This window comes from Manis javanica, chromosome 8 (genome assembly GCF_040802235.1).
Source record: "Manis javanica isolate MJ-LG chromosome 8, MJ_LKY, whole genome shotgun sequence".
Lineage (NCBI taxonomy): Eukaryota > Metazoa > Chordata > Mammalia > Pholidota > Manidae > Manis > Manis javanica.
The window spans coordinates 1,527,102-1,554,108 of NC_133163.1; the positions used below are offsets into that span (position 1 = coordinate 1,527,102).

The window sequence follows — 27,007 nt, forward strand, 5'->3', positions numbered from 1 at the left end:
TGCTGGGCCAACTTTGCTTTTTATTGGTCAAAGCCCTCCAGCCTTCACGTGGCAGCACACACCTGGGGCGGGGGAGGCGGGGGCCCAGGCCCTGGCTACAGAGTCTGGCAGCCAGGGCCTACACCTCCCCCGTGCAGGGCTGGGCACAGCGGGATGGGGCCGTGGGAACCCCCCAACCCACTGAGGAAGACCCTGGCCCGCCCAAGGCCCTCGGTCCCCCCCACGTGACCAGCTGTCCCCAGCTAAGCCATCACAGGACAGCAGAAAGGCAGAAACAAACATATTTTGGGTAAAAACCAGTCTGCTCCAGTCCAGCTGAGTGGGGCCCTTAGGGGGGCAGTGAGGCTTCTGCACTGCCTGGCTTCATGGGGAGGGGTCTGCGAGGGCCTGTCTCCAAAAGAATCTGGGTGCCAGGCCCCCAGATGGGGGAGCATGCTTCAGGCACCCCAGGAACACAGCCACCTGACCCGGCCCCACGGCGGGTGCCCCAGTGTGGGCCTGGGTGTTGGTGTTCAGCAAGCAGACCATGAGGGGCCGAGGGCATGCAGGCGGTCATGAGGGCACCAGGCGGGGTCCCAGGCACAATGCCCCAAGAAGGCTGAGAGGATGTCCCTGGCTGGGTAAGGCACGGAGATTCGGTTTCCCAGGGGCCCGGTCTCAGCCTGGCCCCAGAGGAGCCCCGCTCAGCAGCATGTCCAGCGGCTCGCTGCGTGTGGAGGCCAGCTGTGGGCACTCTCACTTCGCTTTGGGCCTGGGGCCTGTGGGGAAGGAGAGGACGACATCATTAGGAGCCGTCCTGGGGACAGTGGCACTGTGCTGTCTGGGCCCCTAGGCTCCCACTGTCCCTGGCGCCACTGCCCAGTGGGCTGCACTGTGTGTCCCTGGGTCCACTCTGACTCCAAGTCCTTTCTCTGGACTAGCAAGGCTCATCCAGGTTAAGTGCCGGGATGCCCCCAGCAAGCTGGCTCCTGTCTACCCGTCCAGGCAGGTCTCACAAGGTATGTTTCCTCACCTGAGATGGTGGGGTCTTACAGCTCCCCGGGTCTCAGACCCACGCTGGGCTCTGCCCATCAATCCGCACCCCCCCATGTGGGCCCACATGCTGGACCCCTCCTTGTCCTTCCCCAGCTCTGTCCTGAGGGCACCAGGGTCCCATGACGGCTCTGCCACCTGCACACAGCTGTGCCAAAGAAAGGACTGGAGGGGGCACAAGCCAGTGCACCCCCTGCCCGCCCCGGCTGGCCCAGGGGGGTTTTGGACCAGCACACACTTGAGGCTTGCACACTTTGGAGAAGAGGGGAGAAGGGGAAGTTTGTGGAAGGAATGAGGAACAGAAATCACCATTTTGCAGTGTCCTGCAAACTGGGAGGCACCCCCCTGTGGTCACTCACGGGCTGCCTGCCAACCGTAGTGATGCCGTGTTGTGCAGCAGGGGTCTCTCAAAATCAGCACTTTAGCAACTCGATAGGCATCGTTACTGCCCATGCAGCAAGTGGGCCCCTGAGCCCCCCACCCCCCGCCCCAGTGATGCTCTGGGGAGGACAGGTGTCACGAGGGAAGAATCTCTGCCCCAAAAATGCAGCCTTGGGCCCATTGTGGGGAAGCAGCAGGACTCGGTGAAAGCGTCTCCCATGACACCGTCAAAGACAGGAGGCTGGGTGTGCCACCCTAGGAGGGGTCTCCCTTCCAAAATGCCAGAGCGACACTATGAAGAGGACCAGTGAACTGTCCTGGGCGTGCAGGAGGGCAGCCTCGCCCTTAAAAGAACCCTGGGCCAAGCGCCATGATGTCTACAAGCATTCAAACCACTCTGTCATGTTGGGGAGGGGCTGCAATGTGACAAATATTAACAGTTTTGCTATTTTTTCCAGGTTTCTGCCTTTCCATGGTGAAGACAGGTGGTGTTCACTATGGTCTCCTGGCAAATTTCCTGCCAGTTGAAGCTTTTCTAAATAAAAAGTTGGGGAGACAAGCAGCGTGGGATTCATACCCCCTCCCCCCAGGCACAGGGCAGCAGGGCCCAGAGGGCAATGAGCCCTTGCCCGCAGATCCAGGTGCCTGCACGCTGGGGGCTGCCTCCTTGCAGTGGGGTCAGGGCGGCACAGACCCACACTGGGCACATGGACCTTCCCCCAGACAGTGGCCACCCACGGCTGCCAGCCACCAAACCCAGACTGTTCCCTGCAGGGCCAGCAGCCGGCCAGGGCCGCATGGCCAACCCCAGCCCAAGGGGCACGCCACCGCCGTGCTAACAAACGGGCATCAGTGTCACGCTGGAGCCAAGCTTGGAAAGTGGCCCAGGAGTAAAGCCCGGGACCAGGGCTGTGCTGGCTGTGAGGGTCAACTCGGGGGAATGTGCACTCCTGTGCCCGCCTCCACTGGGCCCCGGCTGGACCTCACCTCTGTGCCCTGGCTCCTACGACGCGGGCCCAGGCCGTCGGCACCGGGCAGCCCTGAGCAAGGCCAGAGGTCCCCTGCACTAGGCTCCCCTCCACCCAGCACAATCCCGACCGTCGAGGCTCCCCCAGGCCCGTCTGCTGGCTCCACCTGTGAGCCTCTCAGACCACAGGCAAGAGTCCCTGCAGGCCCAGTGCTGCACCCAGGGGACCCATGGGGGCCCCCTCACTGTCTCTGGGACCTGGCCTCCAGGGAGAGGCCTGTGTACCCCTTGGGGGGGGAGTCTGCTGCCCGCTTATCCCTGGCAGCCGGCTCCTGGGACCATCCTGGCCCCTGTCTCCTTGGGCACATGCATGGTCAGAGGAGGGCTGAATGTGCCCTAAGGAGACAGACTAAAGGTGCCCTGGGGAGCCCGGGGTCAGTAAAGGTCCAGGATTAGCCAGACTGCTTGGGACAGGGGTGACCTCAGCCTGTCCTGCCAGGTCCTGGAGCCCTCCTCCCTCGAGGGTGCCCACGCTCGTCTTTCTAACCCCGCCCTGAAACCTGTTTGCCCAACAGGCAGCGCTGAGGCTGCACCTTGCACAGTGGGTACACCAGCAAAGCGAGATGTGGCTTCCGCCCTTCCAGGGAGGGAAAAGACAGAGGGCAGGCGGGTCCCACCACCGCAGCACAGGAGGACGGGGATGCTTGCAGACAGGCGGGCAGGAAGGAAGACAGGTTAGTGGCCAGGAGGCCGGGCGCAGGCCCCTGCCTCTGCTGTCACCATTAGTGCAGAGCGCCAGGCTGTGTACATACCTTACTGGGTCACACACAGGCTTTTTGTTTTATTATCGTCAGAGTCAGGGGCAACCTCTGCTTTCAAATAAAAGAAATGCACTCAACAGCTTGTCGCTCATGAGCAACCCTGAGCCTGGAGCGGGGGCTGGGCGCCCCGTGCTAGGGCCACACAGACGCTGAGCCAGGACAGGCGGCGCCCAGGCCCCTGCGCGCGCGCCCCACCTGCCACCCCTACAGGAGGCGGGAGTCAGTGGCTTAGGAGGCAGCAGTGAGGGTGGTGGTCCCCCAGGCTGCCCTTCCCAAGCACTGCCCCCTCTCTCCTGCAGGACATGCGGATGCTCTGGAATCGCTCACTGTTGCTGGGGAAGGGGAGGGGCCCGCCGCAGGGAGAGGTCCAGGGGGAGAGCGAGGGCGTGCCTCGACCACACGCGGACTCGCCCACCCACACTCCGGCTTCAAGGGCACCGGGGGCCGCGGGGAGCCCGGACTTACCTTCCTGTCTCTTTGGGGGGCGTCTCTTCCTTCTCTTGCCGGCCCCCCCCTTTGAGGCGCGGCCCTGGGCCCTCGGGAGAGGGCTGGACCCTGAGGAGTCAGTCACGGCGTCCTCGGAGAAAGACCTGTCCAGAGATGTGTCCAGCGCAGAATCTGGGGCTGTGTCCTCCTCGTCCCTGTCTCCACCCCTGCCGGGGCCACACGGAGCGGCACACTCCGGACCCTCGCCTGCGCGGTCGGCCTCGGCCTGGCGGACGCCTTGTGGGGCTGCGGGGCCCTTGGTGTCTTGGCTGGAACCTGTGGCCCCAGGGGGCTTGTCACCGGAGAACTTGAGGGGCTTCAGGGCCTGGGTGTCTTCCAGCACCACCGGCCAGGCCCCTGCAGAGGGCCGGACACCCTGGGGGTCCTCTGCGGTCAGGACGTCAGTGGCATCGATGTACCAGGAAGAGCACCTCTCTAGGGGCCCAGGCCTGCCCTCCTCTGGCCCGTCTCTGGTGGGCTGAGGGCTGGGGGTGGTGGCGTCCATAAGGTCCCAGCTTGGGGGCTGCCCAGCCACTGCAGAGCCCAGAACAGGCTCAGAGGTGGGGCAGCTGGTGCCTCCCATGAGGCCTCCTCGGGGGTCACTCGCGGCTGCTGGGGACACAGGAGACATGTCACTGAGGGGCAGTGGCCTGCCCCTGAGCCCTTTCCACGGTGCCCTGCCCAGGATGTACCCAGGTGGGGGTCTCCCTCCATCTCAGCTTCTCTCTGAGTGCTGCCAGCTGTGCAAAGCCCCCTCCCTCTGGGAGCCTTCCCTGGTGGCCTCCCAGTGCAGTTCCCACGGGGTGGGTCCAGATCTTGGTGCCTCTGGCCTGTCCACAGCGCAGGAGGGCAGGGGATACTGGGCCCAAGGTGGCGGCATACACCACCTCATGCCCAGAGCACCCCAGCAGCTGCAGGGTGGAGGGCCCCTTGCAGGGCCCCCTGCCTGCCTCTCCCACCACCTGTGAGCCCCAGGGGCATCCGTCAGGGCCTGCTTGTCTCTCCCGCAACCCACACCAGCCAGGAGCCCTTTGCTGCCTCAGAGACATGTGGAGGCATCACCAGGGTTGACTGCCCTCTCGCCCGTCCTCGGGCCGTCCCATCACTCAGGGCTCCGCTGTGAGGTGAGGGAGGGCTTCCTGGAGGAAGGGAGGTGTGGGGCCACAAGGACGGTAACAGGGAGTCGCAGCAGAAGGGGGCAGTGACGAGGTGGGCGCAGCCTCACCAGGTGCCTTGCTCCTCAGGGTGTCTGGGGGCGCGGCCTTGCTGCCCCACTCCGTGTCGCCTCGGCCCCGTGCCGTCTTCCGCAGCTGGAAGCCCTTCCTGATGTCGGCCAGCAGGGCGTCGATGACACATACCTCCTCCGGCTTGCCGCCGCCCTTCCTGCCTGAGAAGCCCCGGGGACCCTCAGGGATGCTGCCCACGGGAGCCCTGGGGCCCACCCAGGCGGCCTGGAGCGGGGAGGGGCCTCAGTGGGCAGCACAGCAAGGCTTTTGGGGAGGGACGCTGAAGCCCAAAGGCGGCCCGCCCCGCCCGGGTCTCCCCAGCCAGCTCCCCCACGGGCCTCTCCTTACCGGGCGTGCCATCCTCGCCCCGAGGCCTCCGCGCCTCCTCCCGTGCCAGCTGCTGCTTCCTCTTCTCGGCCTTCACCGCCTGCTCCTTCCGGTCCTTGTTCTCCTGCGCGGGGCAGACACGGGCCCCGTGACACCGTGCCCGCCATCGCTCGACTGGCTGCGCCTGGCACTGAGGAGAGGCCCCGCCTGCCCCCCGTGGCCTGCCCACCTTCAGGGCGCGGATGAAGAGGTCCCGGAAAGCCTTCATGGTGCTGAACGTGTCCTCCAGGGACAGCTGCTGGGCGTCCTCACACAGGTAGCTGGCCAGTTCCTGTTTCTTCTGCTCGATGGCCTGGAGCACCTTGTCCAGTGCCTGGGAGGCCGCAATGCTGGTCTGGGGGCACAGGTCTGTGGTCACAGCCCCCCCAGACTGCGTGCCACTCGCTATCACAGGACACCTGTCCAGGCTGGAGCCCAGGGTTGGGGTGGGGCCCCTGGGGACAGGAGGATGACAGCACCTCTGCTCAGGACTAGGGGCCTGGGCACTGCAGCCCCCAGGATCAAGGGAGGCCCCTCACCTGCAGGAGCCACCTTGGGAACGGCAGGGCCGCCCTCCGTGGGGGGCCTGCACTCTGGCCCTCTGCTTTCCCGTGCTCACCTGCGCCCCCCACCCCCCCCCGGGTCGCTCTCCTACCTTGCAGACCCCAGGCCTGGGAGACACCTAGGCCTTGGAGAGGCCCTCCTTTCTGGAGACTAGCAGGCAGCTGTCTGCCCAGCCCAGGACCCTGCCCGCCTGGTGCTTGCCTGCAGGCGCTCGCCGTACTGCTCCTGCACCTCGGGGACGGACGAGGTCACCCTCTGCTCCATCTCCAGAAGCTTCTTCAGGTTGGTACTGGACTCTGAGCGGATGATCTCCAGGTTGATCCTGAATGGTACCAGAGGGCCAAGCAGGATCAGGTGACAGCTGATGACCAGCCTTGCTGGGACAGCGGCCCTAGACCTGCACACCCGCAGGTTGCCAGAAGCATATCGGAACTTTGAGGTGAGCTGAGCAGTGCAGGGAGTGAAGTGTCCCCCACGGCAGGTGCTGGGCCTGGAGCATCGGGACAGGGACCCCACAGCTCAGCCAGGTGCAGGGCCTGGAGCATCGGGACAGGGACCCCACGGCTCAGCCGGGTGCAGGGCCTGGAGCATCGGGACAGGGACCCCACGGCTCAGCCGGGTGCAGGGCCTGGAGCATCGGGACAGGGACCCCACGGCTCAGCCGGGTGCAGGGCCTGGAGCATCGGGACAGGGACCCCACGGCTCAGCCGGGTGCTGGGCCTGGAGCATCGGGACAGGGACCCCACGGCTCAGCCGGGTGCTGGGCCTGGAGCATCGGGACAGGGACCCCACGGCTCAGCCTGGCTTTGCCTGGCCCTCCATGGGATCCAGCAGCTCCCAGGCCTGAGCCCGTCTATGGCGGCACGGATCCTGGAGCTGCACGGCTCGGGCTGCTCTTCCACAGCTGCGTCCCCAGGCCGAGTGACCCCACGGACATGGCCCTGCTTCCCTCAACCTTGGTCTCCTCCCCGATACAATGGGGCGGCATGGCTTTGCTCATGGGCTGTTATGAGAGTGTCCTTGTAAAAAGGCCGGACTCTCTGTGACTGTGATCAGAGGGCTCCCTGCCCCTTGAGGCCTCAGTCTCCCCGTCTGAGTCATGTGGGACCGCCCAGGGTGGAAGCAAAGTCCAACCCCCAGAGGAAAGAAAGTGTCTATCAGGCAGCAGTTCCTGGGGGTCTGGGCATGTGCTGCGGCCTGGTCCAACCACCTTACTGGCTGGGGCCAGAGGGGCAGGCCCTGGTGCGGGCAGGGCGGTGGGGCTGGGCCAGGAGTGCCTACCCTGCCGCCCGGGAGGGCTGCTCCAGGTCCCGGGGCAGCTGCAGGAGGTCCGGGTGGCTCTTCTCCACCTCCTGCAACAGGACGTGTCCAGTGAGATCTGTGGTGGCCACACCCGCCCTGGGGATTCCCGAGCTCACCCCACCCTGTAACCTGTGCCCTCAGCAGCGAAGGCTCATGACCCCCAAAAGGCCTCCCTCTCTGGGCCTCCGAGTCCTCCCCTTGGGCCTGGATGGGAGCTGGAGGAGGGCCTGTGGGCGCCTGAGCAGGGCAGAGCCCAGGGGCCTGTCCTACGGGCCGGAGCACCCACCTCCAGCAGGTGATGCAGTAGTGTCACGCGGCCCTGCTGGGACTTGGTCTCCGTGAGCTTCAGCAGCGTGCTGATCTTGAAGCCGTCGGCGTCCCCAGTGTGGCTGCCCTGTGAGGGATGGGGAGTGGGTCTCCAGCCTCCAGGGAGGGCGAGGGCAGGATGGGCACAGCCCACTTACGTAGTTGAGGAAGTTTCCAATTTGCAGGATCAGCTGGCAGAAGACAGGCAGCTGGTGGCTGGTGAGCAGGCCTGTGGGAGGGGCCGGGGCTGAGGGGGCCGCTGGTGGTGCAAGGCCTCCATGGGCCTGGCCTGGGGTCCTGTCCACGAATGGCGTTCCTTGACTCCCTGCCCTGGGCGCCCCCTCAGGCTCACCCTGGGGTGGGCAGGGTGGCAGTAACCCCACCAGAGACAAGCTTAGGGGTCTGGAAGCATGTCTCCCCAGCGTAAATGCTCACTGAACCCTCATGACCCCGGGGGCAAATGGCCACCGCCCCACTGACTGGGCAGGCGAGGCCTCTGAGGACCTGCAGCCACTCTGGTTCTCAGCTGACCAGGCCTTGGGGCTTTGGGGAAGGCAGTTCTTCCAGCTCTGCGACAGACACAGGAGTGGACGTCCACTACATGTGTCCCCAGCAGAAGTGAGCTGTGCCTCGGTGGTCAGGCATGTCCCCACTGACACTGTGCTAGGAAAAGGAGTGTATGTGTGCCTGTGACTGTGTGAGCAAGTGTGGGTGTGTGCACACGTCTGTATGTGTGAGTGCCACGTGTCTGTATTCACGCATGAACGTGCAAGTGCAGCGCATCTCAGAGCAGGGGCGATAGTCTATGGTGAGGTGGGGCCAGCGTCAGCAGGCCTGTCAGCAGCTTGCACACCCATGCAGTGGGGCCCCTGATGCTGGGCCCGCAGGTTCTGAGCCCACTCACTATTGCAGGCGGCGAGCACCAGCTGGGCCTTGGGCTGCAGCATGTCCAGCATGACGGCCGTGCCCTCACACAGCAGCATGCACTCCACCCGCAGCTGGTAGCTGTGGGGCAGAGCAGAGGTCAGAGGCCGGGCGCCCACTGCCTGCCTTATGACTGCACTGTGCAGGCAGGTGAGGGTCCTATGGCCTGTCCCTACCCAACGTGCTCCAGAGGTGACTCAGCAGGACTGGGTAGCGCTCAGGAAGGGGCATTTCAGACAAGTACCCGGGTGCTGTAGACTCAGGGGCTCACCTCCCTGTGAGGCACCCTTCCCTCCCAGAACAGGTGGGTGCCTTCTCTAGACTTGCCCAAGGGGGCCTGGGCCAGCCTGACTGCTGCCCACTCCCCATGCTGCTGTGGGTCCCTTGGAGAGGCAGGGCCGGGGGCACATGGCGACGTTTGCTGTGGTCCCCACGGAGCCCCGGGGCAACGGCGCACACAGCCCTGCTCTTTCCTCCAGGTCGGGGCCCCTTCCCCACCAGCGGGCCCAGTCTGAGGGCTGGCGGGCTTACCAGGGGATGCCCAGCAGGAGGAGGTAGAACCGGTCAGCGCTGGCTAGCTTGGCCTGATCGTCCCTGAAGGAGCGCAGGTTCTCAATCTGCAGGAAGCAGGCCCACGTGTAGGATTCCAACTTCCCATCCCCTCGGCTGCCCGGTGGACCCTCAGCGGCAGGGTGGGGGGAGGTCTGGGACCGCTTCCCCACTGGGGGTCCCCAGGGAAGGGTCAGCATGTCCTTCTTCCCCACTCACCTCGTGCTTCTCAGGAAGGAGCTTGAGGAGCTGTTTGAGGACCTCCACGTCAAACCTGGTGGTATCCCCAGCCCGGATCATAGTGGTGACCTCCTCGTTGGAGCTGGAGAGGGTGAGGATGTGTGTGGGGTGGGAGGGGCATGGGTCGCCCCACCTGACGTCCTCGGGACCCTGACCGTCAGGGACAGCTCTCAGCTCACAGCACCTCTGCTGGTCACACCGGGGGCTGCGCTGGCACCCACGAATTTTGGGGTGGAGGGGCGCGTGGGCTGCTGGAGGGCCAGCCCCCTGCCCGGGGCCATACGGTAATGCAGCTGGGGGCTGAACAACGCGCTCCCCATCTGCCAGAGCGCCTCTCGGGGCTGCTCAAGGCACAGGCGGGATGGCTCAAGGGCAGAGGCCAACCTGACCCCTGCAGAGAAGGACCTGGGGCCTGAGAGGAAGGGCCAGGTCCCCACCCTGGCTTGGCCACCACCTGTCTGGGGCCTCAGGGGTCCCAGCCACTCTCTGGGGCTCAGTTTCCCCATGGAGTCGGGTGTGGTGGTCCCGGAGCCCCCAGCTGGGGCCCACAGTCTCCTGCTCCCAGGATAGCATGTGCACTTCCCAGGGATGGCCTGCAGAGGGCACTGCCAAACCCAAGAGAGGCGGGGGAGGGGTGCGGCCCTTGGCAGGAGGGGCTGCCTGAGAGGGGCCCTTCCTGGGTCCTGAGTGCCCACCATTTAAACTGCTTCAGGAAGATGTTGAGGTTCAGACTCTTCTTGGGGTCCAGGAATGTGATCTGGAAAACATCACAGCCTGTTGGTCGGGGACATGGAAGGCCGCACGGAGCCCCCGTCTGACCCGCGACCTGGCCCCACCTCCCTGGGCTCCCTCCTGGCCGGGGCTGCAGCTGCCCCCTTGGGCTTGGCCTCGGGGAAGGAGAAGAGCTGCTCGATCTGGGAGAAGTCGGGCTCCACCAGGTCGGCGTCCGGGCTGCTCAGCAGGGCCCACATGGAGCTGTGCTCTGTGGATTCAACACGTGTCAGGCCCGTGCCTGCCAGGGACCCAAGGGCGGGCAGGCCCCGTGGAGGGAGCCCTCCGGCTGCTGTCACGCTCATGCATGCACACGCCTGTGTCCAGGCCGCAAGCGACCTGGCTGCCAGCTACCTTGGCTTTCCTGGCATTGGCACCACAGCCCCAGGACAACAAGCACCTGGCCCATATGTAGTGGTGGGGGCTCCAGCCTGGGTCTTGGTAGCCCAAGGTGCCAGCCTCACAGTGCATACCCACCTGCCACTCTACCAATCAGGGCCCAGTCCCCTGCCCCCGGAGGGAAGCTATGAGTGGGTGAGGCACGTCAGGGAATCGGGGGTCCTCACCTCGGGCCACGTTGGATGGCAGCTTCTGCCAGTTCAGCTTCTTCATACGCAGTGTGGGTGGGTTTACCCGCCGGTGGACTGGGACCCAGGCGGACCCCAGGCTATGGTCCACCTGGGCCACGATGATCTCTTCCATGGCACCCATTGCAGGGGGGCTGGAGCCTGGCAGGGGTGGGGGTGGAGGGAGGCACCCTGTGCCGGGGAGCGGTGGAGGTGGCGGGGGTGAGGTCCCAGAAGAGCCAGGCAATGGGGGGGGTGGAGAAAATGACATCCCCAGGCCTGGCAGGGGTGGAGGTGGAGGAGGGGGGGGCACAGTCGGGGAGCCGGGGAGTGGGGGTGCAGGCGGGGGTGGGGGGGCTGCCCGCTGCTCCAGGGCTGCTGGTTGTGGAGCTGTCACGTGGCTCCCACTCTGCATGCTGACCACGGGCTGGGAGGCGAGGGCTGTGGCTGGCTGCCGACCTTCTACCCCTGCCTTTGGGGCACCAGTATTCTGGGGGGAGCTGCCCCGACTCTGGCCTAGATCAGCCTGGACACTCTTGTGGGCTTTGTTCAGGGAGCTGGGCCGGGGCTGCCCCTTGACAGACAGGAGCCGCTCGGTCACCTCCTCTAGGGTGCATTCCTGGGCTGTGGAGGGGACATCACGGTCAAGGCAGAGGGCCACAGGAGGCCGGCAGGGGACGGCGGGAAAGGCACAGGGCAGGTCAGGAGTCAAGGATGGACACCCGCCACCCACAGTCTGAGACCCCAGTGCCTGCCCACCAGTCTGGGTCAGGGAGGGGCGGGGGTCCCCGGGCAGGGCGCCTCCTCCCCGCCTGTCTGCTCACTGTCACTGGCCAGGAGCACGGCCCGGTTCACCAGGCCCTCCAGAGCCTCCCAGAGCAGCTGGCAGGACGGGCGGGTGGGCTCCAGGTACAGGAGGCCCTGCAGCATGGACAGCAGCTGGGCAGATGCTGGGGAGCAGCTCACCTGGGCCGGGAGGGTGAGGGTCAGGGTCAGGAGAGGTGCCAGCCTCAGTTTACCAGGGCCGCCCACCCCGTCAACACTGGGCGTGCTGTGGAAGAGCCCTGGGGATGAGCCACTCAGGGCTCCCCAGCCTGCACACTGGGGCATTTGGGGCTGAACCACCCTCCCTGGCGTGGCCACCCTGGGCATGGTGGGCTACTTGGCGATCCCTGGTCTCTGCCCACCTGATGCAATATCTCCTGGATGCCCCCTGGGGGCACCAGCCCCTGGCTGAGAGCTGGGGGCTCAGCGAAGGATGAGAGGTCCCAGCCAGGGAGGCCCTCGGTCCATCTGACAGTGGCCAGTGCATGGGGCCCAGGGCAGCGCAGCCACCTCCGGGCAGCCTTGGCCTTTGCGGCCCTGTCCTTCCGGGTCCTGTGCCCAGCTCTGTCCCCACCACAGCCCAGACCAGCCCTCAGGCCGCTGGCCCCCAGCTCCTCCTCTCTCCGCCCCAGCCCCTTGCTGCCCCCCAGTGTGGCTCCAGACCAGGCCCTGCTGCCCCGGGGTCCCGGCGGGCTCTGGCCGAGGCAGGCTGTTCCCAAGCCCCAGACCTCGGCCCACGGCGCCCACAGCCCCCTCCTCCCCGCCGGCCCACCTTGTGAAACACGGAGGCGAAGACCTCCTGGTGGCTGTTCATGTCGATGCCGCCGCAGACACGCAGCAGCTCCTCCTCGTCCTCAGCCCTGGCCTCCTCGAAGGCCTGCAGCTGGATCAGCAGGTCGGCATCGTCCAGGTCCCTGGGGTCGGAGGGGCCGGGCCAGGCTAAGCCCTGCTGCTCCCACCGGCCTCCCAGACCCTGGACAGACCCCCAGACGGCCCTAAGCCCAGCCCGTGGCTGACACGTGCTGCACTGCTGGGGGCAGCTGTGGTCTGTCCAGGCTGGCCTTTCTGTTAGGGGCAGCGGGCTCACAGGCCTACAGTCAGCTGGCAGCCCCACACCCCTTGGGAAGGGGGAGAGCATTCCTTCTCACGAGATGTGGCCCAGAAAGGGAAGGTGGCCCAGAAGGCCCTCCTTGGGTGCTGGGAGGGTGGCACTAAGAGCAGCCCCAAGAGGCCTAGGGTGGAGTGCAGGGCATCTGGCCCGCACTTGAGCACCCACTGAGCATGGGCCCTGCTGGTCATCTCAGCCTGGCCGATGAGCTGGACCCTCAGTGACAGGGCGACCCACCTGGCACCTGCAAACCTTTGCTTGAGGCCGGCTCAGCGCCTGTGAGCCAGCCTCAGGCTCCTCCTCCAGGCCCACCCCCAGCTGCCGTCCCTGGATATGAGGCCAGGCATGGGGGTTCTCAGCCTCTGGGTACCCGACCGAATTTGAGTTTCAGATAAACAAGTGATTTTTAGCATAAGCGTATTCCACCCAGTGTCTGGCATGTACTTGTACTAAAGGTGGTCGTTCTCTGTGTTGTGCCTGGAGTTTCCAGGGGCAGTCACCGAGTCCCCAGGCGGGGGGACTCCACTGAGTGGCCTGTCCAGCGGCACAAGAGGCTGAAAGCTGGGCTCTCAAGGGGACCTGGCTCCAGGAGGGGCGGGCCCCCTGGGTCTCCTGGCACTCCCCTCCCTGGTCATCCGGAGGCATTGCTTGGGACCCAAGGGGAAGGTAGGCCTGGCTCTGGGAGCAGCGAGTGGGGACTCACCGCAGCCGTGTCAGAACGTCCAGCAGCTGCAGTCCTGCAGAGGGACAGATGGGGTGAAGGGGCCCAGCGGCTGCTCTGGCTAGCACCCCTCCCCTCCACCTCCCTGGACTTACTCCCACCACACAAAGCACCCAGCCCATGGGGTGGGGCAGGATGCCAGGGTCTCTCTGGAGGGCAGACATCATGCTGGACACACAGTGGTGCCCATTAATGGTCACATCCATGACTGGCAGGGCTGGAACTGGAGGTCCGGTCACCCGCCTCCCTTCCTGCCCAGCCAGCCTAACACTGAGAGCCCCTGGGGCTAACATCCAGGAGACCCAAAGGCCCAGTCCACCAAGGCAACAGGGGGGTCGGGCGCAGCAGGGCTGGCAGGACGGGCTGGCGGGTGGTCACCGATGAACTCGCTGCGCAGCTGGGCACGTGCACGGAGGTCCTCAGGGCCCAGGATGACGGCGTTGACCACACTGAGCAGCGTGACCAGGTAGGGCACATTGTCGCTGTCCGCGAGCTCGTTCAGGACGACACTGAAGCGGTACTGCTGGCTGCCCACCGTCTGAGGGGCGGACAGGGGTCAGTGTGTGGCTCAGGCCCCGCCCAGGCCCCAGGCTCACCCCAGGCTCACCTTGTAGTGGTCTAGAGCATCCAGGGCCAGCATGTGGCCCTCGGGCGAGTAGATGCACAGGGCAGCCAGCAGCTCAAACACCTGCTTCTTGACCATCACGTTGGATGTGTCCAGAGCTGCCAAAGGCCGGGGCAATCTCAGGGGGCCCAGAGTCCCAGATGGGGCTCATCCTCCTCCTTTCCGCAATTCCCAGACCTGTGCCCAGCTCTGGACTCCCACTTGAGCCGGGAAAGTGGGGTGGGAGCAGACACCAAGGGGCGCCCCTGCACAGGCCCACTGCCCACATAAGGTGCTGGCCCTCCAGAGGCTGACCTGCCTCCAGCATCCCAGCAGACCTCGTAGGGAGGGGCTTGGAGGCAGGGTTCTCAGGCCGGCTCTCTGACAGGGCCTGAGGGCTCTGGGCCTGCGTGGGCACACCTCCCCAGCTGGGTCTGTGCCTCACCAAGCTCAGCACCAGCCATGGATGATGGACAGCCTGTGGTGCCCCCTTGTCCTCACGAGCCCCCACCTCCCACCTCATCCTGGGCTAGGAGGGCTTTGCGGGTGTCCCTTGGCTGGCCCTGCAGATAACACGTCCCAGAGGACTCTGCAGAGGGCAGAGCTAGGCCTGGGCCAGTCAGACAGGAAGGAGGCAGCCTCTGGCTCGACCACCCCCACAGGCCAGCCTGCCTGTCCCTGCCTGCCCTGGAACCCCAAGCATCAGTGAGACTGGGTCGCTGCCACAAAGCAGCATACCATGGCAGGCAAGGGACACACTGCCCACTACTGCCCACTGCCCACCAAAGGCCACCTGAAGTCTTTCTCAAGGGTTGATGCCTAATTTAGCACAGCCTGAGGAGACTTCCTGGAGGAGGTGACAGTGAGCGGGAGCTCAGGGCATAAGCAGATCTCTGCAGGGACACAAAGGCAGAGGGCAGCCTATGCAGGAGGTAGGTGCAGGCTGGGGGCTGGCAGCTGGGAAGAAGACCCCTGGTGGCCGGAGCAGAGGACAGGGCAGGGAGGGGTGGAGAATGAAGCCCTAACAGGTGCCAGCCAGACCTCAAGGGCTGCAGCCAGGCTAAGGCTGAGTGGCCTGGAGCCAGGCAGTGTGAGGCGGGCCTCCTTGGGCAGACCTGTGATTCTGACCCAGGTGACTGGCTGCCTGGCATGGACAGGGACCTCGAGGTCAGAGACAGGGGAGGGGGCAGGGCAGGAAGGCAGGAAAAGTCACAGAACAGAGGGACAACTTGGTGCAGGTGCTGGAGGGGTGGCTCCAAAGGGACCTGGAGGTCTCAGACTTGGGGTGAACAGGAAACTGGCTACTCCTCCAGGAAGCCCTCCCTGCCTGCCCAGCAGAGCTTTGTCCTGTGTCTCCAGTCCTCCTGCTGACTCTCCAGCCCGGAGCCTCAGTCTCCCAGGTCTGTCTCGGCCCAGCCCACTGCCCACCGCCACCCGGGGCTCACCCTGGGAGAGCTGGCGCACGTAGGCCTGGTTGCTGAGGATATACTCGATGCCCTGTTGCGAGTTCATGACGGCACGCACACAGCTGACACAGGTGAGTTGCAGCAGGGCGTCGGCGATGCGGGGCACGCCGCGGCCGGACAGGCGCGCCAGGGCCTCGAGCAGCAGGTCCAGGCCGCTCTGCTCCAGGAACTGCACCATCCAGCCACCGTCGCTGCTCTCCAGCCGCTTGCGCAGGCCCGAGTAGTTGACCACGGAGGGCATCTGCAGCAGCCGGATGCACAGCTCGGGGTCGGCGCTCTCCAGGTTGGCCTCCGTGGGGTCCGAGTCCTGCGGCCCCAGCTTCTCCTTCAGCGCCGCCCACTTGCGCTGCGCCCCCTCCTTCACCGACATCCTGCTGAACTGCGGGGCCAGAGAGAGATGAGTGAGCATCAGCGGGCAGCCGGGCGGAGGACGGTGGTGGCCCAGAGGCTGAGAGGCCAGGGCGCGGCTGGGGCCCCTGCCAGCGCGTGGTGTCCTCTGCCTCGGCACCCCACCCAACGATTCACCGCGCTTCCCGCTCACACACGTGCTGGCAAACCCTCGTCCCTCAAGGGCTGCTGCAACCCCACAGCCCACAGGCTTCCTCTGTGCCAGGTGATCCTCACTGAATCGCCATAGCAACCGAGGAGGCACTGGCTCCGCCCCGCTGACCGCAAGAGGACCTTGAGGTGGCTACACCGGCAGGAACACCACTGCCCACTGGGGGTGATGCAACAGAATGGCATCTCTGGGGCTCCCGAGCACTTCCCTAACCCAGCGGTCAGGGTCAAATGGGGTCAATAGGATGCACACAATTCCAGACCCTGGCACTCCTGGGCTGCAGCTGGGAAGAGGGCTAACGGGGTCACGCCCAGTGCCCATCCAATTCCTGGCAAGAACAGGGCCCCAGTGGGCGGCAGCCCTGCCGGGCCCTGGCTCCTGTGGGCCCTTGGCATGTGTAGATTTACCCAGACTCATTTACAACATGTGTGACCCCCACCCAGAGTGCCCCCCCAACACACCTTTACCCAACACAGAACAGTACAGGCGGCTGTGCCCCCTCCCTGGGGCCCTCTGCCATGACGCTGTCCCCACCCACATCCTCTGGGGCCTGGCCTCAAAGGTCAGGGGCAGCCCAGACTCTCCTGCGCCCATGTATGGCTCGGCTCTTATATTTAGTATCTAAGAAGGGCAGCAGGAGCCCCTGGGAGGAAGGCCTGAGGAGCAGGGTAGAGTGATGCCACTGTGCCTCACGCCCCGCCACTGCCCTCAGCGTCCCCCCACCTTACAGGAGAGACAGGTTTCACCTCGAGAAGCCAGGTCCCATGCCCAGAGCCCCAGGGCTGAAGACAGTGGACCCGAGTGGGACTGGACCCCAGCCAGAGAGAGGGTAGCCCGGAGTCTGACATGCCGGACGCCCAGCTTGGCTTTACTCTAAGGGCTGCAGACTTGGTGAGTTAGAAGAGAGACCCCAGGGGCCACCTGAGGTGATGCAGGAGTCAGAGCAAGAGGGGACGAGGGCCCAGGTGCCTGTGCCAAGCCTGGGTCCGGGTCCCCGGCCCCTGCTGCCGTCGCCCTGGAGGCGCCGCTCCCCGTGCCTTCGCGAGTGCCTTAGGCAGCCTCCCTCAGGCTTCCGGGGCCCAGTCCCCGCCCGCCAGGAGCACAGGGAACAGCCTGGCGTTCCAGCAGCACCCCCTGTGCAGTGGCCCCACAAAGGAGTCCAGCCTCCATCCTCCCACCTGGCCAGCTGCCCTGTGGGGCCAGCCTGGCCGAAGGGAGGGAGGGCTCCGGCCTCCGTGGGCCCCAGCTCTGACCCTCACCTGCGACCCTGGAGAGTCACTTGTCCTGTCCTGCCCAAGCCTCAGCTTCCTCACCCGAACCTCCAGCATCGGCCTGCCGGGAGCAACCTGAGGGGCTGTGGGTGCCCCCACAGGCTGTGAGGAGGATGCTGGGTGTCTGTCAGCCCTCCCCCAGGGCTCTGCAGCCTTGGTCAGGGGGCAGCCTGGAGCCTCCCTGTGACCCCATAGTTGCATCTACCCTCCCGGGCATCTGGGCACCCCTCCACTGTCCACTCACCCAGATGCGTAAGACCTTCCGGCTGCCGCTGCCCACCCAGTCCAGGCCCTGCCTCTGGCAGCCCCTCATGCTCTCCTGGCTTCTCATTATTGCTGGTCACGGAGCTGCCTGATGCCAGTGGGCCCCGGTCCCTCTTGGGCAGCTTCTTGGTGGCAGGGGTGCGGCTGCTCCCACCACCATGAAGAGCATGGCACACAGGCCTCTGAATACACTGCCACCCACCGTGGGCGGCACCCAGAACTTACCCTCCCTTCCCCGCCCCCATTGGCCTGAGTCCCTATTTCCTTGGCACAGGCTGAGTAGATGGAGCACAGACTCTCCCAGGCCAGGCCTCTGGCATCCCAGTGTCCTCTCCAGCCAGGTGCCCAGGGGTCCTAAGATGCAGAAAAAACACCTCTTGGTGACAGCCAGCATTGCCTAAATCTGCCTGCCTGGCACTGCCCAGCCTGTCCCTGGGGCCATGGGCTCACTCCCCCAAAACTCCACCTACAGGGCCCTCTTGGTCTGTGGGGATGGGGGTGGGACCACCGCAGGAGGTGAGCAGTCCCCTCTGCCCACCTGCCCGTGAAGCACCCTTTGCTGTGTGCTCTGGTGCCATGCTCTGGGTCCTGGGCCATGCAGTACAGTATAAGGGGGTCAGGCCCCAGCGGGCACCATGTGGGGCAGCAAGCGTGGGCAGGGGAGTCCAGCTAAGACAGTGAGCCCAGCTGGGGACCTGGTGGTTGGGGTGGAGGCAGCTTTTCTCCCTCTGTGATGCCCACTAGGCTGACCTCATCCAGGGCCCACCTGGTCATGGTCAGGTCCTGGGCCGAGAATGACTCCCTGGAAATGTTCCAACTGCCTTTCAGGATGAGACTGAATGTACAGACAATGGCCAGACGGCACGTGAAGACAGAACTCTGACCCACAAGCAGCGGCACCCACTGCAGGAAGCTGGGCCGCCATCAGAGGGAACCAGCCCCGGAAGCAGGCCGCACGCCCACGGCCCACGTGCAGGAAGGCAGCCCGCTATCTGCAGCAACCAGCCCAGGGAACCCGACTACAGCACCGAGCCCTCACTCCAGGCAGCTGGGGCCTGGCCAGGGACTGACAGCCCATAATCCCAGAATTGTTGTCCCCACTCTCAATTTAGGACCAACTAGAGGAAGCCGCACCATTCCCCCAGCCATCATGTGGGCCTTCCAGCTTCCCCAGCCCTCATCGGGGCACCCAGGGGTCCCCTTTTTCTCTATAAAGAAGCTTTCTATATATAGAAATGGTATAGTTTAATTTACATAATATGTATACATGTGTCATATACATGTATAATGTACACAGCAACAATTAAAATTATGTAATATATGTATACTGTAAATATATACACATTTTATATGTAGACAGCAACTATTAACATTTTTTTAATGCTATGTACACAGTAACAATTGACATATATAATACATGTATGTACCTCAGGAATATATTATATACAAGTATATATATGTAAACAGAAAGAATTAACATATATAATGTGTACTAAAGGTATATGTCATATACATGGGGTATAACACATACACACAGCAACAATGTAAGTTATATATGTATAAGTACTGCAGATGTTACATACACCATAACAGTTAACATATTATATATGCATATATGTACTGCAGGTGTTCCATGTATGTGGTATGACATGCACATGGCAACATGTCATAATATACATGTGTACTGCAAGTGTTATATACTTGCATGTAATAGCACATGTATGTAATAACAACAAAGGTATATGTCATATACTACAATGCAACATTGTCAGTACACAGTAACAATGAACACATACGTAAGACACAGCAATAAAGCTCTCCCACTCTGCTGCGTGCCTGAAGTCTCTGCCAAGTGCACGTGGCGGCGGCTGACTACCCGGCTGCTGCAGCTCTGAAGACGCTGCACAGAGGGACTCAGGCTGACAACACCCTGCAGCTGCGTGGGAGGCAGGAGCTCGTTCTGGGGCTTCCTGGCTGTGTGCCCCGGGGGGCTCCCTTGCCCTCTGCTCCCCGTCTGCACAGACAGTTGCAGTGGGGTTCCCCATGGATAAACTGGACCCAATGGGCTGAGACTCAGAAGCGCTTGCAGCTGTCGTGAACAGTGTCTAGGATGCCTGGTCCTTTGGCCTCTGGCCCTGCCCAGCCTGCAGGCTGAGCATCGGAGGACAGCCAGGCCTAGCACCCACACCGGGTGGGGGGCCTCCCTCGGGGGGCAGGGGCGGCCACAAGCTCAGGAATGTTCTCAGAGTCCCACTCAGCTGAGGGGTGTGGCCAGCCTCAGGAATGTGCGTTTGCAGAGCTTTTTTACAGCTAAGTCGAAGTATCCGGCTCAGACCAGGCCCAGTCCCTCGGGCAGCTGAAGGGTGGGGGCGCCTCAGCGTCCCCATATGCCCCCAGGCAGTCTGTCCTCCTCCTGCACCAGTGGAACAAGATGGGGCGGGGGCTTTTGCAGAGGAAGACCCTGGTGCTCTAAAACAAGTGGGAAGTGGCCCATGGTTCTTGAATGTTCTCTTTTTCTACCGCTAACGTGGGGCTTCCAATGGGACGGGGTCAGTCTGGGACTACTGAAGACAGGGTTCCCCCTGGAATGCTCCGGGGTCAGCCCACTGATGTGGGTGTCCTGCTCCCAGGCACTCCCCCAGCCCACACAGGGCCGCCTCAACGACCTGGGGGAGAGGGGGACATTGGTCCAGTGGGTCTCCTGGCCCCCTCCATGGCCACCTATCCACCTCCCTGCCCACGCCTGGCCAGCCTAGCAGGGTGATACCGGCCCTTCCATCTGGGCACCCACATGCCCAGGCAGCTGTGCTGACTCACAGGAGGCTGTCGGCCCTGCCTGGCAATTGTCTGTCAACTGTGAGTGAGTGAGTGAGTGAGTGAGTGAGTGAGTGAGTGTGTGTGTGTGTGCGCGCGCGTGCGCACAGTGGGGGACAGGGTCAAAGTCAGAGACCAGCCCCTGTTGTGCGGAGGGGGAAACGGAGGCACAGGGGGTGCACACCTAGTCGGGCACTGGGCAGCCACTGTGTTTGGATGCAGCGTTAGGAAGCCCCCACACGGTCTGCAGGCTTTGAGCTGCAGTAGGCTGGGGTGGGGAAGCCCAGGCCCCCTCAGAGGGGAGTGGCCTTCTGTTCCTACGTCCCAGCAAGGGCTGGTCCAGGGGTTCTGGGGGTCCGGGGGCTGGGATGCAGGCTCGGGAAGGTGCAGGATGGGGAGGCGGGCACCTGTGAGAGGGGCTGGCTGCCAGGGTGGGAGCCAGCTTCAGGGTTTCCCTGCCAGCATCAGCACAGGGCCCGGGATGCTTCTGGGCCCAGAGCCAGTGAGGGCGGGGGTGGGGTGCAGAGAGCAGGCTCGGCTTCCGGCGGGGCGGGTGGATGGCAGGAGCGGGGCTCCGGAACCAGGGGGCAGGGGCTGCCAGGCTGTATTTTTAGCTCCTCCAAGAACCCAAATCTTTCCACTGCCTGGCAGCCCTTGGATTGCATTCTGAGCGGCACCCTGGAGTCCAGAGGCAGCCCAGGCCCTGCGGGGTGGCGGAGGTCCCTGAAGCTGAGACTGCCGGCTGTGACCTGTCACAGCGCCCGCCCCTCAAAGCTCAGCTCTTTGGAGCCTCCAGCCTGTGTCCTCTTCCCCCCCAGACCACTGGCCCTTGGGGGACCTGAACTGACCTGTTTGGGTCCCTAGAGGGCTCATTCCAGGAGGAGGAGAAAGAACTGGGTGTCCACCCACTGCCTGCCCATCCACTGACAAGGAAAGCATAAGGCCTCGGGTGGGCAGTGTCCTCACTGTCCCCTGGCCTGTCATGGCCAAGGAGCCCTCCACCCACCACCACCCCAGTCCCAGGATGGGTGGAAGGGGCGTGCCTCCCAAGCCCTCGCTTGAACTGGCCAGTGCGTGTGAGGAGGCATCTGGGCCACTGCGCATCCTGCACAGGACAGAAGGGCCCAGCCTGCTGGGAGGTGGGTGGGCACCAAGACAGCCACGCAGTGCCAAATTAAAACCAGACAGAAACAGGACACCAAGTGGCACTGCAGGATTTCAAGCACATGAAACGCGACACACCGCACAAGACACATGCCCACCTGCCAAGAGAAGTTGCCTCTGGGGTGAACGTGTTCATTTTCCTAATCAGAAAGAGCGCCGCGGTCCGGAGGACCACAGCCCCTCAGAGGAGCTCAGGTCGCAGGGAGGAAGGGCGGGCCTGGGCGCTGGCTGGCCTCAGCACTGCAGCGGGGTGCAGCCAGCAAGGCGGGGGGGGGAGTCTGGGTGAGCTGGAGCAGGAGCCGGGGCACCTACGGTCAGGAAAGTCAGGCTGGGGCTGGGCCTCCTGTGGCCAGGCCGGAGTGATGTCAGGCGTGCAGGGCCCAGGCCTGGCCCGTGGGCATCTTCTATGCCCCACTCTTCTGGGTTAGGAAGAGAAGCTCGGGCGGCCACAGAGGCAGACAGCCCTGGTGTGGGGCGGACACGTGCAAACAGGCAACGCCTGCCTGCAGGAGGCATGGGCTGGGCCTGGGGCTGCCCCGCACTTCAGTGGGAGGAGGGCTGTTGCAGTGCAGCCCTACGCCGGGCGCTGCGTGAGTCTGGGCTCCTGGGCAGGGGCTGGGGCGGTCTAGGAGTGCCCGTCCCCCCGTGGACGGCTCGCTGGGCCTGGGAGGGCAAGAAGGGAGGGCACACCAGGCGGGGAGCTGGGCCTTCACTTCCACCTGCACTGAGGGCTCCCAGGGGCGCACGGGTCTGCTCATGCCTCCTGCTGCCGACCTAGGGTCCCGTCTCCAGGCCTTAGTCACCCTAGCTGCACCACAGCAGGGCCAAGGGGGCGTCCCCAGAGGGCCTGGCCACCTCTGACATTCTAGGTTCTGGTCCAAAGCCCAGGGGCTGGAGCCAGGAGGGGCTGGAGCCAGGAGGGGCTGCCCACCGGCCCCAGTGTGGGGCAGTGGCAGGGGGCGCTGAGGCAGCAGTGGCCACCGCTGCCCTCCGCCACTGAGCTGGATCTGAAAGCGAGCACTGGAGGAGACCTGTGGGTGGGGAGGAGGAGGCGGCAAGGTGGTGTTTGCCTGGCACTGGTCCACTGAAGCCCCAGGTGCCGGGCCACAGCGTCCACCTGCAGGGCCCCACCTGCAGGGCTCCACGGGGCTGTAAGAGGGCTCCGCCTGGGTTCTCTTAGGACCAGATGCAGCTCAGAAGTGCCTCCTCCAGGAGACCTGTGTCCCTCCCTATCCCCAAGCTGCCCTCAGGCAAGGCCTTGCCCAGCCTGGAAGGACCCTCAGTGACCAGAGAGGGGAAGGGACTATCTGGGCACTTGAGGCCTCAGGACCCAATGTGTACTTGTCTACGGCTTGGTGCCAGAGTGCAGCCTGCCCGCTGCCTGCCCAGCAGCCCCACAGGCCTGTCCCCAGGCTGCCTGCACAGGTGCAGGGAGAACAAAGCGGCGGATTGAGGATGGGAGAGGGGCCACGGTCTGCACAGCCAGGCACTGCCAGGGGGCGGTGGCCAGGGCCTGGGAGACAGGGGACAACTCAGGTTCTGGGTAGGCCAGGCTCCACCACTGACCAGCTGTGCCCCTCTAACGATCCATATGACCTCCTTCCCGGGCCCTGGTTCCCATCCTCAAATGGGGATAGGCCATGTCCACCCCAACCCCCCCAGCCTGCTGAGATGACCAAGACGCCATTCATAAAACAGGCCCCGTAACTGCCAGAAAGGGCTGTGCTCGGCTGCCCATTTGGCCACTCAGCCTGCAGCTCCTTGGCCAGGCTGCCAGGGCCAAAGCCGGGCTGGGACGTGGCCCCTCAGCCCAGCACCCCCGGGCCACCTGGCTCCACGTGGCCAGCGCCAGGAACCTAGCCCAACCCAGCAAGTAAGGTCCATGACGCGGCTGAGGATGCTGTGTGGCTGGGGGCTAGGGGGCCAGGCCCTTCCAGGCTTTCCCACCTGTAACACGGCCAGGTGCACTCCAGAGACCTCGGTTGGCTGCGCCAGTCCCACTTTGTGGCTGCCAGGCCTGCCTGGCCTGAAGGCCCCTCCCGGCTGCTCCCCTCCCCTCCTCCAAAAGGCAACCTCCTGGGTCCCGCCTCTGGCCCACACCTGGGTGGTCCCTCCAGTCTCTCTGCCACCTCCTGCAGGCAGCGCCTCACTCCTCTGCCCCAACTTCCATGGCCTGGCCCAGCCTTGGGGGGCTTGCCTGGTAACCAGGCAGGGGGGCCATGGGTGCCCCCAAAGTGGGCAGGGTCTCATCTGGGCACCTGGGGCTTCCATTCTCAGACCACTCGGGTCTGAATGTGGGGAGGTGGAGACGGGCGGGGAGGGGGACAGGCAGCAACCTGTCCCCCCACTGCTGGCCCTGGTCCCTGCCCAGGGAGACCGGTGCCTTCCCTGTGGGTTGGCCCAGGCACAGCCTCATGGGAGCTGGTGGCCCTCAGCCCACCCCCACCCTCCCTGCCTACCATCCCTGGCATGCTCAGCCCAGGACCAGCCCACAGGAAAGGAAGTAAGGGTGAAGCAGCTGCATGTGAGTTGGGGCGGGGAAAGCTGGGGGCCCGAGAAGAGGCCCGGCCTGGGGGACGGGCTGGTGGGGGAGGGAAGTGAAGGACACTGGCCATGGCCCTTGGCCATTCTGTCCTCGGGGGGCCTGGGAAAGGGGCCTTTGTAGCAGTCATCTCACCCAGCTGTGGCTGTCCGCGCTGTCTTGATGGACCAGCTTCTCAGAAGCTGCCTGTCTGCTCGGCTGCTCTAGGGCCCACAGGTACCTGCCCGCTCCCCTACTTGGAGGCCTGGGGGTGCTGCTTGGCCAGGACAAAGCCCTCCTACTCCCAGAGAGTCAGTGCCAAGGTACCAAGTCTCCTGCAGTGGTAATGAGGGGCAGGAGGGCAGCCCCAGGCTCCTGGTCCTCCCCCAGGGCTGGCCAGTTCTCACCCTAACCTGGGGTAAGTGCCTTGTATAAGCTCAGCATGGTGTACACAGGCTGGCCCAGCGGAGCAGTGAGGGGGGCACAGAGCCTGACACGCACAGTAGGGGCTTTATGAATGCCTCTTGCCAGAACAGGGGCACTGTCCATAACCTGATCACCCCACGCCTCGGTCTCCTTACCTGTGACATGGACAATAATTGCAGTACAAGTGCCTCCCTGGGTGGGTGTGAGGGTGGGAGACTGTGTGGTGGGAACGTGACAGGCTGGCATGTCATCCACCCCTGTGCTGGCCCACTCAGTGCTTGGAGCCTGCTCCAGGCACTGGCATTGCCCTGTGGCCAAGCCAGGAACACTGACAGATGCGTGCCTGGTAGAGAGGAGGCCCTGAGCAGCCCTGAGCCCCACTGCCTTGCGGTCACACCTTGGGAGGGGCTTAGGGGAGGACAAGCCCACCTAGCCCCTCTCTCCCTGCCTGGCTCAGCATGGAGGTCTCCCTTTGTGCTGGGCAGGTGGGACAGGTATATGCAGAGACCCCACACCAGTTCAGGACTCAGGCTGTCCAGTGTTCAGAGGAGGACCGGGCAGGACCCTCCTTACTGGGGTGAGGCTGAGGGGTGGGGGCCTCCCTAACAGGAGGCCACGTGGTTGGACCCTGCTCTCATACCTTCTCTGACAGGGGGCTCACCCCCTTCACGTGCACTTTCCTTCATGATGGCTTCAAACCGGTTCCTCATTTGGGGCACCTGGGAACTCCAGGCCTGGCTCTGTGCCTGCAGACAGCCCTGCAGAGACTGGCTGCTATGTGGCCTTCACCTCCCAACCTTCCTGGCCTGTCTCCCCTGGACCCACTACCATCCACCGTCCTGAAACAGATGTGGGCACACCCTCCCCAGTCCACTGTGCCCGCTGCACCTCGAGTCATGCAGTATTAGAGACTGCTGTGCAAGACTGCAGCGGGGGAGGGGGCCGGGCAGCTGAGTCAGGCCTCATCCCTCGGACTGTGGGGGGACTGTTGAGTCAGGCCTCATCCCTCGGACTGTGGGGGCGCTCTGCCTCCCGGTTCCTCCTCTTGTCCTCAGAAGCCAGGGGCTGGAGCTCTCCTTGTGCCCCAAGTCAGAGCCAGGCCAGCTGCATTAAGCCCTGTGCCCACAGGTAGCACTGTTAATACCCAGCTATCCATCCATCTCCTGCTCCGACCTCACAAACCAGCAAACTTTCCCAACACAGAAAACAATTGGATGAAAGGCACATGGAGTCTATTTAAGGCAGGAGCTTCCAGGTCCCAGAATGTGAGGTGTGTGCAATTAGCTCCCACAGCCGTCAGCACCCCCACAGAGTGGGGGCCTTCACCTGGCGATTAACTCTTTGCTGTGAAGGAGCAGAACCCTAGAAAGACAGGCAGCCTGCGTGAGTCATGGGAGGCAGCCAGCCGCACTGGGTCATCTCGGACCACTCCGCAGCGGCAGCCCTTTCCCTGCCTGCTGCCTGCAATGACTTGAGGAAGGGGTGGGAGGGTGGTCCCTGGGCAGCGGCTGACCTGGTGATGGGTGGGGCAACATGAGGCCCCAGACCCCAGACCTGTATCCAAATGCCAATATTTGCTACTCCACGGCTGCCGCATCCCCTCCCCAAAGACCCGGCCCCGGGGCAGCAACGTCAAGGGGGCTGGGGCATTTGCTCTGGGTCTCTGCCTTCTCCACTGCAGGGTGGAGGGCCATGCCTGAGCCACTGTCCCCACACTTTAGAGGGCAGATGGGGAAACCGAGGCCCAGAGAAGGCAAACGTCCTGCTCAGGTCCCACTGAGGGGGAGCAGGGGCCGGGGCTGGTTGGAAGGGGACTCCCCAACTCCAGCTGCCATGGGCATGCCTGACCAGGGCAGGGTCCCGGCCACCTTGGCCTCTCTGACTCTTGGTGGGCTTGGTTAGGGCGGGGCTGTGACACTGCTCACAGCTGGGGCCACCCTGCAGCCCTGGGCTGAACAAGTTCCGGAGGCCAGCCCGCCAGAGGCCCCTGCCTATGCTCCCCGGGGGCAGCGGGGGGCTTGTGGAGGCACAGCAGGTCACTGCAGTGTCCCTCCTGAGGTTACGGTCACTCGTCCTTCCAGGGCTGGGACAGGAGCACCCTGCCGGCCTCCCACACTCAGGCCTACCAGCCCCACCCAGGAGGAAGAGAGAAGCGGTGCGGTTCGCCCAAGCTCTGCCCGTGGGGACGCCGGGACCGTGCACGCCCACCACCGCCCAGGCAGCTAGAGACCCAACAGCCCAGGCGGGGCCCAGGCCCGCGCGCGCCTGCAGTGCCACCTGGGCGGCGGATCCGAAGTTGAAGTTTATTTTCCCAACTGTGGCTGATTCATGGTCAGGATGTAGCAGCGCGAGGAAGGGAATCTGCCAGCCCCGGACAGGGCGAGGCCCGGCCAACCCTCGGCCCACCACCCGGGGGCAGTGCGCGCTCGGGTGGCCTCTCCGCGCCGGGGCGGCCAGTCCGGGCGGGGCGCGAGCCTGCAGGGCCCCGGCGCCCGGGGGGGATGCCGCACCTGGGACGCGCACGCCGCCGCCCCGGCCCCACGCGCCCGTTTGCCCGGCCTCGGTTTCTCCCGCGGCTCCGGGAGGGCCCCGAGGCTCGCACTCACCGGGCGGGGGCGCGGCCGGCGCACAGTCGGGTCGGTCAGGGGCCGAGCGCAGCGCCTCCGGCGGGGCTCCGCGCTGCTCGGGCTCGGCTCCGGCGGGGCTCCGCGGGGCGCGCGGGAGGAAGAGGTGGCGCCGCCTCGCCCCGCCCGTCCGCCGCGG

At 64.6% G+C, this 27,007-nt stretch overlaps 1 protein-coding gene across 3 annotated transcripts; it reads right to left on the reverse strand.

The window, feature by feature from the left end:
• Positions 1-27,007, reverse strand: INF2 (inverted formin 2). 3 transcript variants are annotated; one of them, XM_073241758.1, is made up of 23 exons: positions 26,851-27,007; positions 15,205-15,604; positions 13,763-13,878; positions 13,534-13,693; positions 13,138-13,171; positions 12,099-12,240; positions 11,326-11,467; positions 10,502-11,125; positions 10,001-10,146; positions 9,860-9,921; positions 9,144-9,246; positions 8,907-8,992; positions 8,356-8,456; positions 7,610-7,680; positions 7,432-7,539; positions 7,125-7,195; positions 6,045-6,165; positions 5,470-5,634; positions 5,262-5,364; positions 4,913-5,074; positions 3,667-4,296; positions 3,193-3,249; positions 1-758 (listed from the first exon to the last, which is right to left on the reverse strand). In XM_073241758.1, exons 2-22 carry the CDS (start codon positions 15,593-15,595, stop codon positions 3,194-3,196), a joined length of 3,594 nt encoding a protein of 1,197 aa, XP_073097859.1. In that variant the 5' UTR covers positions 15,596-15,604; positions 26,851-27,007; the 3' UTR covers positions 1-758; position 3,193. The 3 variants fall into 3 exon arrangements, with proteins under 3 accessions (XP_073097859.1, XP_036847345.2, XP_073097860.1); XM_036991450.2 differs by having other exon boundaries at positions 3,667-4,299; XM_073241759.1 differs by lacking the exon at positions 3,193-3,249 and having other exon boundaries at positions 3,667-4,299.

What these genes read in the sequence shown, in the direction of transcription:
- INF2 (XM_036991450.2), bottom strand. Translation starts at nt 15,595, where the DNA reads ATGTCGGTGAAGGAGGGGGCGCAGCGCAAGTGGGCGGCGCTGAAGGAG. An exon ending in CTCCTGCTGGGCATCCCCTG is followed by an intron (nt 8,457 to 8,906) that starts GTAAGCCCGCCA and finishes TCTGCCCCACAG; the next exon opens with CTACCAGCTGCGGGTGGAGT. An exon ending in CAGCCCTCCCGGGCGGCAGG is followed by an intron (nt 6,166 to 7,124) that starts GTAGGCACTCCT and finishes GGTACCATTCAG; the next exon opens with GATCAACCTGGAGATCATCC.